This window comes from Engraulis encrasicolus, chromosome 20, assembly GCF_034702125.1.
Source record: "Engraulis encrasicolus isolate BLACKSEA-1 chromosome 20, IST_EnEncr_1.0, whole genome shotgun sequence".
Classification (NCBI taxonomy): domain Eukaryota; kingdom Metazoa; phylum Chordata; class Actinopteri; order Clupeiformes; family Engraulidae; genus Engraulis; species Engraulis encrasicolus.
The window spans coordinates 762,501-775,497 of record NC_085876.1 but is presented as its reverse complement, the minus strand read 5'-3'; the positions used below and the strand labels follow the sequence as shown (position 1 = coordinate 775,497).

Here is a 12,997-nt window from a genome sequence, read left to right as displayed (position 1 = left end):
GGGCTTTAAACTCTGTCATTCTGAAAAGAAACAACGTTCAATTCGACCTTTCCACTGTCCATCAAATTATGCTTCAATCCATTGGTCCGAATCATCCCTTACCTCTACTTCATTTAATGCGCTTGGTCCAATCAGACTACCCCTTTTCTATGAATGGCCACTTAAGATATCAATCTCTCCAGCCTCCTGCGTGATTGGTCAAGTCTCCAAAAAGCAGGCGGAACTTGTTCCAGAAGTGGGTTTCCTTGTCTGTGTCATATGTTCGGCGATGCGGTCTTTCAAATGGAAATATATGAGGCATTTTAAATGAAGGGGATATTGGATTAAATTAATCCAAATTTATTTTTCGTCCATGTTTATTGTTACGCGCGAATGGTGATCACTCAGAAGAAAGAGTTTGGTCGTAAGACGGAAAACCTACTTCCTTGTATGATTTGTATTGGTTGTAGCCGTAGCGTTTGAATAGCTAACGTTATTGCCCTGCATTAGATAGATAGCAGACAAGGAAACCCTTCGCACACGCCTGAGTGGCGATGACTACGGAGCTTTTATCGGATCTTGATACCCGTTTCTTCGCTGACAATCTCCTAACAAGCGAAGATTGGGGTGAGTATTCATTTCACTCGTATCTGGTTGTTTGCACGTCGCGCAGGCAAATAGAATGTGTGTCAGCTCGTGCCCTGGGCCGATGCTAGCAATAACAGCTCTGCTGCCCCCACACCAAACATCTCCGACATGTCATGAGTACCCATGGATGCTGTATCCTCTGGAAGGGTGCGTGTTTACCATCGCTGAGCTAGCAGAAACAAAAATTGAATGGGCTGGGGTAGAATTGGCATAACCGGATGCACAGTGGCCTCCGTAATAGACTGCAGAAGGGGTGTCATTGTACGGCCACGGTGCTGTCCGTATCGCTTCCAGTGTTGATGGTCGTGCTATTTACAGCATTGTTTTTGTCGTGCTTATGATGTTTACTCATCCCACACTCTTGGTGGCTCTTTGCATACTAAACTAATAGGTGCTTCCGGCTTACTCCATCTCTCCAGGATAGAGGATGAGGGTGTTAGCGGAATGTTTTCAGACCTCAGTCAGCATTTAGGAGGAGGAGGAGGGGGTGAGGTGACATTACTCCCCCCTGAGCAGCCCAGACTCATCCTGTGCAGCTGCAGAGATCAGCAGAGAGGGGGGAGAGAGAGGGTCAGCTGAGAGCTACAGCACGCCAGATGGGGCACTGTGTAGTGTTTGGCCCAGATGGGCAATGTGTAGTAGTTTGTACCCAAGGGACTGCAGTTAACCAGGGTGAAAAGGAAGTGAAAGCACAGTGCTGATAGCCCTGACATGGTACTTCTAAACCGCCATTAACAGTGCAACAGTGCTCTTGTTATTCAGGCTGACATGACACTCAATCCAGTGCTTTATAGGCTGTGCTCTCATGAGCATGCATGTGCAAGGTGTATGTCTGTTAGTGAGGGCCGGGGTTATAACACCAGTAACTGCTGGTGTTACACTGCTGTTACACAGACCTAACACTGTCACCCAGCAGTGTGTGTGTGTGTGTGTGTGTGTGTGTGTGTGTGTGTGTGTGTGTGTGTGTGTGTGTGTGTGTGTGTGTGTGTGTGTGTGTTGTATCAGCAGCAGGGGGTATAGTACTTGACCCTGTGAGAATGTGTTTGTATGTGATTGTGCTTGAAGCAGTGTGTGTAGCACTGGCGCCAGTGAGAATATCCGGGTCTGTGTGTATTATTGTGTTGACAGCAGTGAGCTCATTGCTCTCGTTACTGAGGCTGAAAGGCAGCCAACGATTCTCCCCTTTTACCTGATGGCTCAGGTGTCTTTTGTCCAGCAGCACAGAAGCCTATCTCTCTCTCTCTCTCTCTCTCTCTCTCTCTCTCTCTCTCTCTCTCTCTCTCTCTCTCTCTCTCTCTCTCTCTCTCTCTCTCTCTCTCTCTCTGTGAGAAAGATTGAAACAGAGACAAAGCATGAGTGTGATAGTGAGTGAAAGTAGCACAGCAGGAGGTTAAAAAATTGTGTCAGTTGCCCTGCTATCAGCGGTGTGATAACAACTTCTGTGATTAGGGTTAGACACTGCTGTGTGTCTGGTGCTTGGCTGCAACTGCTAGCCTATCTCTTTGGGAGGCCATGCTTTCTGCTCACCATGTGTGTTCTGTTGTGTTGTGTTGCCTTGTGCTTTAGGTAAGCTATGCTAACACAGGACACATGTAACACACTTATGTGTTGTGTTGTGCCATGCTATGCTGTATTGTGTTCTGCTTTGCTGCATTCTGCTTTGCTGTGTAGTGTCCTTGACCTGTATCTCTGGCTGGTATTTCTTCAGTAAAATATGAGTCAGATGTTCACGCTGCTCTGGGCTTGCAAATAAACTCTCGCCCAGGAACGGTTCATCTTTTGGCATGGAATATTCATGTGTGTGTGTGTGTGTGTGTGTGTGTGTGTGTGTGTGTGTGTGTGTGTGTGTGTGTGTGTGTGTGTGTGTGTGTGTGTGTGTGTCAGATGCCTGTCTGTACCAGTGCGAGAGCATGGAGGAGGGGGAAGATGGCGGCGACTACAGCAGTGGACTGAAGTATAACGCGGTATGATGCCACTATAACTCACTCCAACACAGTGTTGTGTACATTATACCACTGTCTAACACACTGACATGGTATGATGGTGTTAGAACATTACAGCACACTAACATGGTATGATGCAGACATGACATCCATAACACGGTATGGTTCATTATAAACAGTGTATAACACATTTTAACATGGTATGATGTGTTGTAACACTGCATAGCACACTTCACACTACACTGATGTTTCACGACACCACTGATATTTCATGGTGGTGTTATAACACAACACTGCATATAACACTGTGTATACATTACATTGTATAATGCATAATAACACATTCAGCAGTCATTGTCAAGTTGCGTAGCACACCCTACACCAGTGTTTCCCAACCAGGGGGAGCACACTGTAGGGGGTACTTGGAAAAATTTAAAAATGTATGGATACACATTGGGATAGCATGAGTGAGGCGGTACTCGTGGTATGACAAAAAGGCTTAGGGGGTACACAAGACAAAAAATGTTGGAAAACACTGCCCTACACTACACTAGAGTCTCCACCAGTGATGGTCAACCTGTACTCAGGCGATTGACTGGTTGAATGATCATTGCATTTGACAGGTAAAGCCAGCTCATTTGAGATGTGTGGCACTGGGTTGTTGCTAATGACTACAAGTTACCCATCACTGGTCTACACAGTAAGTTAAACTTTAAATTTAATTGTGCAAACTCTGATGTTGCATTTTTGTGTTATAATAACACAACACTCTAGCCCTGTACCGTACATAATAACAAATTCAACACATTGTGATTCATTTTAGCACTGCATAACACAATAAAATGGCACAATGACGTTATTATAAGATGGCAGAAACTTTGCATAAAGACCCTGAAATACAACAATACCTGACATACTGTACGGCATAACACAATTCAACACACTAACATAGTACATTCACATGTTAAAATTTGATATAGCACATACGGCAACACTGTATAATAACGCTATATACAACTAGAAAAGTGCTCCTTGGCGGAGGTAATAATATGGCACTGACAGTGAAGACACTGCATGCTACACTATATGCTAATGAGTTTACACATTAGAATTATTTTCTGGCTTATACTGTATAATACCACAGTAATGAAACAGTATTAATACTCTATAACACTATGTGGCAGTGGCACAGCATGATTGAGGCCTTGAGCGTGGTTGAGGCCTTGAGTAGACGGAAACTTAAGTATTTCCACGGCAACAGTTTCCATGTTCGCCAGGATGACCCCGACCCCAACCACACACACACACACACACACACACACACACACACACACACACACACACACACACACACACACACACACACACACACACACACACACACACAGAAGCTGGTGGCAGTAAGGAGAGAAGGCCATTTGGAGTTCAGCCTGCATTGCCAAGGTTAAAGCAGGCAACAGACCAGTTCACACATGTGGGCATGGGCACGCGCCAAGAGACGCACGCAGACACACACACACACACACACCCGTCCACTTGGTATGTGGATGAGAAAAGAACACATGGCCATACACAGAGAGATAAAGACACAAACAGGCTGGCAGGCAGACAAATCAGCATAGACAGACAGGCAGACAGACAGGCAGACAGGCAGGCAGGCAGGCAGGCAGGCAGGCAGGCATATGAGCATGCATGCATGCTCTGAGTCAGGGCTGCACAATTATGGAAAAAATGATCATCACGATTATTTGGATCAAAATTGAAATCACAACTACAAACCCCAACTCCATAGAAGTTGGGACGCAAGCTTAATTGTGAATAATAACAAAATAATGCCATTTTCAGAAGTCTGGTTCTGCCTTAGTTGGAGAACGGTACAAAGAAAACGTATCAGCCATCAAAATTGACCAAAATTATTGTTTTGGGAGGTATTCATGAATATGTAAATCCAACGTGTCTCAAAAGAGTTGGGACGGGGACAATAAAAGGCAGCAAATGTCAAGAAGACTAAAAACAAAACAAAAGACAACACAACAGTTAATAGCATTAACCGATGAGATTATTTTATATAAAAACAGTGTTGATTCCTATTTTGGACATGATTTCAACAGCTTAAATGATAGGTGTATTCCTTGTCATGTTTTGCAATGTTTTCCTTTCTGTAGTGCTTACAGTGTGACAGGTCTTGACCAAAAGCCTGCCATTTTATGTCCTACTGCTCCTCATGTTGGAGTTAAACTGTTAAAACATAGTAGAGAATACAATTTGTCCTTACTATGTGGCAGTAATCGAAGATCTCCCTTCAAAATGTATTGCAGAGTGGCTTTTCATGCTGTTTAAAACCCATTTATTTAATTCAGTACTGTATTCAATTCTACAGGTGAGTTAGAACAGCTTAACCAATGTACTACTGCACCCCCATGCTATCATGGAGGCTGACTTTTGAAGTTAGCTCTAACACAAGTTGCATGGTCAATTTTCACTGTAGCACAGGATGTGCAAGACTCTATTATTTTCAAAAAGAATTGACTTCTGCAACTGCTGCTGACTTCTGTAAGCAAAGGACAGTTTCCCATGTCTTCTGGGTCTATTTCAAGTGAGCTCGGGTGAATAGGGGGATGTTAAACCCCTCTATCATTTGCACACATGAAGCGTCCTTAATATGGTCAAGTTTTCACTGGCTGTAATTCTCGGAGTGCTAGAGTGAGACTACAGCCAATATATATTTCATGTCATGAACCTATACAATGATTTTAATGACAAAAATATGTCTTATACTCAATCACTGTAAATCAAGGGAATTCAAAACTTTATGTAATACCCATGGTAATTGTTCCCTCTGCATCTTTAATTCTGAGTGACTCAGCCTCTCTGTGATTGTCTTATGGGTCAAAGACGAAACAGGGTTTTCAGGACTCCAAAAAATAAAACTGTTCCCTGACACCGTTCTTCAACTTTTTTGGGTACATTGGAGTGTAGAGTGATTAAGTTTATTATTTTCTGTTCAGAAAATAGTAAGGAACATGCATTTTACCCCATTTTCACCCATAAAATGTCATTCAGTGTAATACGGTGTTAAACTGTTAATAATGCCAAAAACATATAGATGACGTTAAAAAACTGAAATAAGCTACATACCATATTAAAGGCCTATATTTAAGGTCTTCATCAAACCTAAAATTTCTAGTGAAAGGCATTTGCAAATAGTTTTTGCAGTGTTTGTAGTCTTTCACCGAGTGCATTTCACCCATTTGGCTTTAAGAAGTTTTTCCACTGAAGAGAAAATCAGTTTAAAATGCACAATTATTCATTTGTTGTATGCCCCCGCATTTGTTGTGCTAAACAAATAAGTTTCGTAAGAATTTGACTTTATTTTCACATAAAAATGTGCATTTCACTGAATGACCACAACTATTACACTGAATGATGCCTTGGCAAAAAAGCCTATATAAACAGCTACTTTTCATTGCTATCATATTGTTACCATCATACTACAGTACTCAACGTCCTGAATGAGCGACAACAGAAATAGATGTTGTCAAATAATTGGTATTTTACTTAATATTGGGGCATTAAAATGTCTTTTGAAGAACTTCCAAGATCACAAGCTTAGAGGTAGGCTACTACTTAGGCCTAAAACAAAAAAAAAGAATGTTTTGTCTGTTAACCTGCATATTTCGGGGATTGTGACTTAGGGTGTTCTGATAATTCATGTACAACTTCCAAAATCCCAGAATCTACCCAGTAATATAGATGCTACATGGCAATAACAAGGTTATAATGGAAATAACAATAAAAGTCATAATTTCAAGTAATATCATCATATTATTGTATCTTAGAGTAATATTGCAACTTTTATTGCCGTTTTGATTCTTAATATACAACCATGAACTGATTACACTGAATGAAATGGCCCTTACACTGCATGTCACTGAATGACATCTCTTACACTGAAGGACGACCAAATACTTTTCACCTTATCTTTACCTTTTCACAAGCACACAGTTAGTCACCTACATGAGACGATGACTTTGACCCACAATGTTTACTATGTCTATTTAGAAAATATGCTTGTTTGGATGAATATCTGAGTATAAAAGTGTTTTTTGACATTTCACTGAATGACATCTGTTTTTGTGGACGCTGTTACCACAAGATAAAAATACAGAATTTTTGACTATTGAAGAACAAGATTCTCCCTTTGCATCATCACTTAAGGGGTCCCTAGGGTTCCTTTTGATGATGTCACATATTGTGTGTGACTATCACTTTTTATTATGATTTAAAAGCACCATGTTGATCTTATTACACTGAATGATATCTAAGGAATTGAAAATCCGGACAAAAGTCCCCAGATGATTTGAATATCAAAACAAAATGGTAATGAAACGTGCTTTTGATACAATAACAAGAACACTTCTAGAATTATGCCCAGAGAGTGAAAAAAGAATTTTGTTCGTCATTTTGCATAATTATTCAAGGATGTATTGATGATTTTTAAATTCGGACCATTACGCTGAATGACGTTTTTGCACTTTATGAGATTATTTAACACATACATTCACAATTATTTTTCATTAAATGTTACTGAAATGAGACACCAGACTATGCTGTTTATCAGCATAACATTCAAAATTCATTAATTTACTTTTTTGATAGTTAAATGAGTGCGGAACAAAAAAAATGCACGTCTCGTCTTTGACCCTTATACCTGGACATTCAAATTGTTCATTAGTACAATTCATTTTGAAATGTTCTTCCTTGTTGTTTTATCTTATTTGGATGTTTATAACATTTCACTGATCCCCGTCCCAACTTATTTGAGACTTGTTGCAGTTATCAAATTAGAAATGAGTACATATGTCCCCTAAAACAATATTTTTTCTCGGTTTTAACACTTGATATGTTGTCTTTTCACTATTCTCCATCTAAGGAGTGTATTGAATGTTTTGAAAATGATAGCATTTTGATTTTATTCTCAGTTTACCATACGTCCAAACTTCACCGGAGTTGGGGTTTGTATTAATCACGATTATTCAACAAAAGTAAACAATTGAAAAAAACGTGATTTTCAATTAATTATGTAGCCCTACAATAGACTGTCAGAGCTGAACAGGCACCACCTAGTAACATATTCCCATGTGGTCATGAATGTAATGTGAAATGAATACGCTTCCTAACTCCTCTGCAGCTGGACCAGGAGCTGGTGCTGACTCTGGACCCCGACAACCGCTCGTCACCATGGAAGGACCTCGGCAACAATCTCCTGACAGGTCTGTCTCCCCCTACACTGGTCTGCCTTCTTGGGGTTTTGCACCTTTTATTATTTAGACTGAGAGAGTGCTGAGAGAGAAACAGGAAATTTTGTAGGGGGGGAAAGATCAGGAAATGACCCCGGCATAATCCAGGGTTCCCACTGGTCATGGAATTCCTAGAATATCATGGAAATTCAGGTTTTTCCAGTCATGGAATTTGAATATTTTGCATAAAGTCAGGGAATTTCATGGAATTTTGTTAGCTGTTTTGTCTAAAAACACTCAAGACAGTGCTCTAAAATTGGCAACATTCTAGAATTAAGGGAGGTCATGGAAATTCTGTTTTATAGTCTTAGGGCGCGATCACACAGAACGCGGATTTTACAGTAGGAGGCGGATGTATTCTATTGTTTGTCAATGAAAATGAGCGGATTACGCGTCTGATATCAGCGCAAGGCGGGTTGCGGATTCTCCGCCTCTCCGCGCCGGGCGGATCGACTTGAAAAAACTTCAACTCAAGGCGGAAAACCCACGGCGGATTTCCAGATGTTCGATAGGAGACCGTTATCAACATTCATATCAGATTCCCTATCCAACGCTAGGAGAGCAAGGAAAGAACTCGTCTTCTATTCATTTTACATAGAAGAATGGACAAAGAATTTTGTGTATGTTTTCACATCATTTAATGACACAACACCATCGATTAGGCTACGTTGCGAGTGACAGTTGTCGTTGCGTTGCCTAGTCACCGCATTCGAATAGGCAGTGGATCCGCGCTTGGTGTGGTCACTTCTGATTAATCAGCTGGATGCGCATCGCGGATTGTAGGCAGAAACCCGCGTCCGGTGTGATCGCGCCCTTATGATAGAGTGTGCTGATCTCATATTGTGTGTATTGGTAAGATTTGCTATTTCGTAAGGTTATTAAGTTTTAAGGCAATTAGCACTGACACCCTTGCATTGGTTATCAACACTCTGATTTAGGTCATCACTGAAGGCACTTTGGACATGCACGTGCATAGTGTGTGTGAGCAAGAAAGAGAAGTCCTTGAAGGCACTTTGACCGTGTGTGTGTTATGGTAGTTTGTGTGCTGTTTTATTGCGCTTCCTTAGCATGTGGGTCACATGGACACACACACACACACACACACACACACACACACACACACACACACACACACACACACACACACACACACACACACACACACACACACACACACACACACACACACACACACACACACTGCATCCAGACACTAAGAAAGCATTGGCCTTGCAAGCTCAGCACAGAGTCTGCACTCACAGTATGAACCAACACACACATGGTAAGGAAACATTGGCCTTGTGTCTGTGTTGAGCTTGGAAAGGGGAAAAAATATGACCTTAAAGGGACACTGTGTGGGATTTTTAGTTGTTTATTTCCAGAATTCATGCTACCCATTCACTAATGTTACCTTTTTCATGAATACTGACTACCACCATCAAATTCTAAGTATTCATTATGACTGAAAAAAATGCAATTTTCATACATGAAAAGGGGGATCTTCTCCATGGTCCGCCATTTTGAATTTCCAGAAATATAAAATAGACATTTTTAGCTGAAAAAATGACTGTACTTGGACCATACTGGAAAATATTTGTTTTATACTTAGTAACCTTTCATGTAAAGATCAAATTTGGCAATAGGCATCCCAATTTCAATAAGCAGCAAAGTTGCAGTACCTTTTTTGACAATTTCCTGCACAGTGTCCCTTTAAATGTATAGAAAGTAATACAACTAAGTTAATGTCCTTTTGAAGAAGGATAATATCCTTTAAATCATTTTTATAGCAATAAATACACACTTGAATGAAAACATTCACTCTTTATAGTTTTAAACATAACTGAGCTAATCCTTATTGACATAAAACAGCCACTTGCAAAATAAATGAACATGCGTATAAAGGAAATGAACAATATACCCGAGTGTGTCAAGTAAAGTATTCTGTCTCTCTCTTTGTCTTTCTGTCTGTCTCTCTCTCTCTTGCTCTCTCTCTCTCTTCTGCAGGTGATGTTCCTGCCCTTCAGGAGGAGATGACTCTAACACAGCCCCTGCCAGAAGATATGTGTAAGTGGGAGTGAGAGAGATTGTGTTTGTGAGAGAGTGAGAGGGAGTGTTGTGTGTGTGTGTGTGTGTGTGTGTGTGTGTGTGTGTGTGTGTGTGTGTGTGTGTGTGTGTGTGTGTGTGTGTGTGTGTGTGTGTGTGTGTGTGTGTGTGTGTGTGTGTGTGTGTGTGTGTGTGTGTATGTGTGTCACATTTGGGTCACAGGCTGCGCATTTTGATGTTTTGTGATGTATTTGGTTGTCCATATTTATTGTGTGTGTGTGTGTGTTTTAGTGTTTCAGGTGAAGGCTGAGCCTCCATCTCCAGTAGCCTCTCCAGTCTCCGACATCGTCGCTGCCCCCTCTCCCGACACACAGGTTAGAGTGTGTGTGCGCATATCTGCAGTGTGCGTGCGTGTGTGTTCCTGTGAGTGTGTGTGAGTGTGTCTTGAGTTTGCATTGTTCTCAGCAAGTGCAAAGTGCTGTTTTCACACATTGTCACAGCTGGGTAAACATCAAACTCTCCTCCTCTCCTCATCTCCTCTGCTCTGTTCTCTTCCTCACTGCTCTCCTCCCCCACCATCCTTTCCTCCTCTCCTCATCACATTCTTTCATTTCCTATCCCCTCCCTATCGCTCCCTACATCTCCTCTCCTCCTTTCCACTCTTCTCCCCTCACCCCCACCTCTCCTCTCATTGCTTGCTCTCAAAATCATTACTCTCTCTCTCTCTCTCTCTCTCTCTCTCTCTCTCTCTCTCTCTCTCTCTCTCTAGATCTCCGTAAAGGGTGAGAACCCCCCCACCCCTCCCTACATGTTTGGGGATGTTCTGTCTCCGCCCCTCAACAGCATAGAGCTCTCATTGGCTACTGCCCAGCCTCAAGCCCCAGCCATCGCAGAGCCCCCCACTCAGACCACAGGTAACACACACACACACACACACACACACACACACACACACACACACACACACACACACACACACACACACACACACACACACACACACACACACACACACACACACACACACATGTGGTGCTGAATCAGGTTTCATTATGTAACTTTGCAAGGGGGATTTCCTGTACATGACTTTCCCATAAGAGCATGGCATAACGGCACAAGAAACCAGTAAAACACGATAAACTTGATACACACACATGCACGCACTCTTGCACGCACGAACACACAAACACAACATTTTGTTTATTACCTCCACCAAAGAAGCTATGTGATCGTCTGATTTGTGTTTGTGCATGGTGTGTGTGTTTAATGACGAAGGTGTATGTGCTCTGTGTTCTAGTTGGTTATACACCTTGCTGTGCATTCGAATGATTGAAGTTCAAGCTTTGATTAACGCCCCCCCCCCCACCTCCCTCTCACTCTCCTTCTGCATCTGCCTGTCTCTCTCTCTTCCTCTCTTCCTGTTCCCCTCTCTCCCTCCCCCTGTCTTTATATCCCCCTTTATCTCTCCATCTCCCTCTCTTCATTTCCATCTCTCTGTCTCCGTCTCTCTCTCTGTCTCTCTTCAGTCCTGTCGTCCGTTGCGTGTGTGAAGAGTTCCATCGTGACCAGTAAGCCGGCTATCCAGCCACGGCCCATGTGTGTGACGGGCCTGCAGCCTTCACACGCGCACACACCCACCAAAACACTCATCCTGCAGGGGCAGAGCAGGCCAGGTGAGCACACACACACACACACACACACACACACACACACACACACACACACACACACACACACACACACACACACACACACACCTCTATTACTATCAAAACTATTTTAATTGTCTATAAATGTCTCTGAAATGTTACTGTGTCTGAAAACACCTTTTATGTTCCAGTCAAACTGCTAAAGCACATTGAGCTGCAAAATGAACTGTGCAGATAATTCAAAAAAAGACACCCACTCAAAATGACATTATCTGTCAGCAGACTGCATTTACTGATGTGTTGTGTTTTAATGAATGTGTGACTGTGTGTGTTGCAGTGGTGCTCTCTCCGTCGGTGTGTCTAAGCTCCGCCCCTGCCATCGTGAAGATGGAGCCCATCTCTCCCAGCATGCCTCAATGCAGCGCTACGTTACCCGTCGCTACGCTAGCCGCTAGCAAGCCCATCATCCCCACAACGACACTGCCTGCTGGCAACGACATCGATGTGAGTGACATGTACAGCGCATGTGTACGAACACTAGATACCGTGTTGACCACTCCCTTGTATTGGAAGAAATGGTGGAATCAGGGGTGCATTTATCCAAACCTTAGTTGCTAACTATGTTAGCTACTTGTGGTTCGCAATACATTTCCCATTGGCAACTACCCAAGTTGCTTCCTGGCTAACAACTATGCTTTCGAGAAACACACCCCTGATCGGTACCATGTTTACCTAGCATGTTGCTGCCATCAGGGCTAAATGAACCTCATCACCAGCAAAAATGGCTAATAGATGTTTATCTCACTAGCCAAACACACACTCCATAATGGGTCAAAGTGGGTTCTTGGATACCGGTAATCCACTAAAAGCACAAGAAAATCTTTTTAATCTGTGTAATAGTGCCATTAGTTGTGGCTGCACCACCCTGACGTGTGTTACGATGAAAACGTCATTGACTCGTCTGCTAAATGTTCTATGTGTAAACCAGAGATGCACCGGATCCTGATTTTTAGGATCCTGCCGGATGCCGGATCCACTGCTTAATATCCTGCCGGATCAGGAACCGGATACCGGATCCTACGAAAGGGTTGAAACACATAGCCAACTCGCACTACGCATAGCCAACTGGGCCCTTTTTATTATGTTGGCGCAAACTATTTTCAAGACTCATTGGCTTACTGCCACACTGCCTTCAACAGCCGCTTCCAAAGGGCTTTCACTCCATGCAGCGATTGGGGTTGTGAAAGACTGACTGAAAAGCCTAGGCTACGTAAAAAGTGGAGATACCCCAGATCCTGATTTTTAGGTAACTGCCGGATACCGGATCCACTGCTTAAGATCCTGCCGGATCCGGATAGTCTGAAAAACCCTATTATCCTGCCGGATCCGGAACCGGATCTTGGATCCTCTACATCTCTAGTGTAAACCGTCCCCC

At 42.7% G+C, this 12,997-nt stretch overlaps 1 protein-coding gene across 2 annotated transcripts in view; it reads left to right on the top strand.

Moving 5' to 3' along the window:
- The first annotated feature begins 232 nt into the window (after positions 1-232).
- Positions 233-12,997, top strand: part of atf6b (activating transcription factor 6 beta) — a 26,537-nt gene continuing 13,772 nt past the window's right edge. For both annotated transcript variants that reach the window (XM_063185146.1, XM_063185145.1), the window contains exons 1-8: positions 233-606; positions 2,512-2,591; positions 7,762-7,843; positions 9,875-9,934; positions 10,205-10,287; positions 10,683-10,827; positions 11,440-11,586; positions 11,900-12,066. In XM_063185146.1, coding sequence (XP_063041216.1) covers positions 534-606; positions 2,512-2,591; positions 7,762-7,843; positions 9,875-9,934; positions 10,205-10,287; positions 10,683-10,827; positions 11,440-11,586; positions 11,900-12,066 — 837 coding nt within the window. In that variant the 5' untranslated portion in view covers positions 233-533. The remainder of the gene's footprint in view (positions 607-2,511; positions 2,592-7,761; positions 7,844-9,874; positions 9,935-10,204; positions 10,288-10,682; positions 10,828-11,439; positions 11,587-11,899; positions 12,067-12,997) is intronic.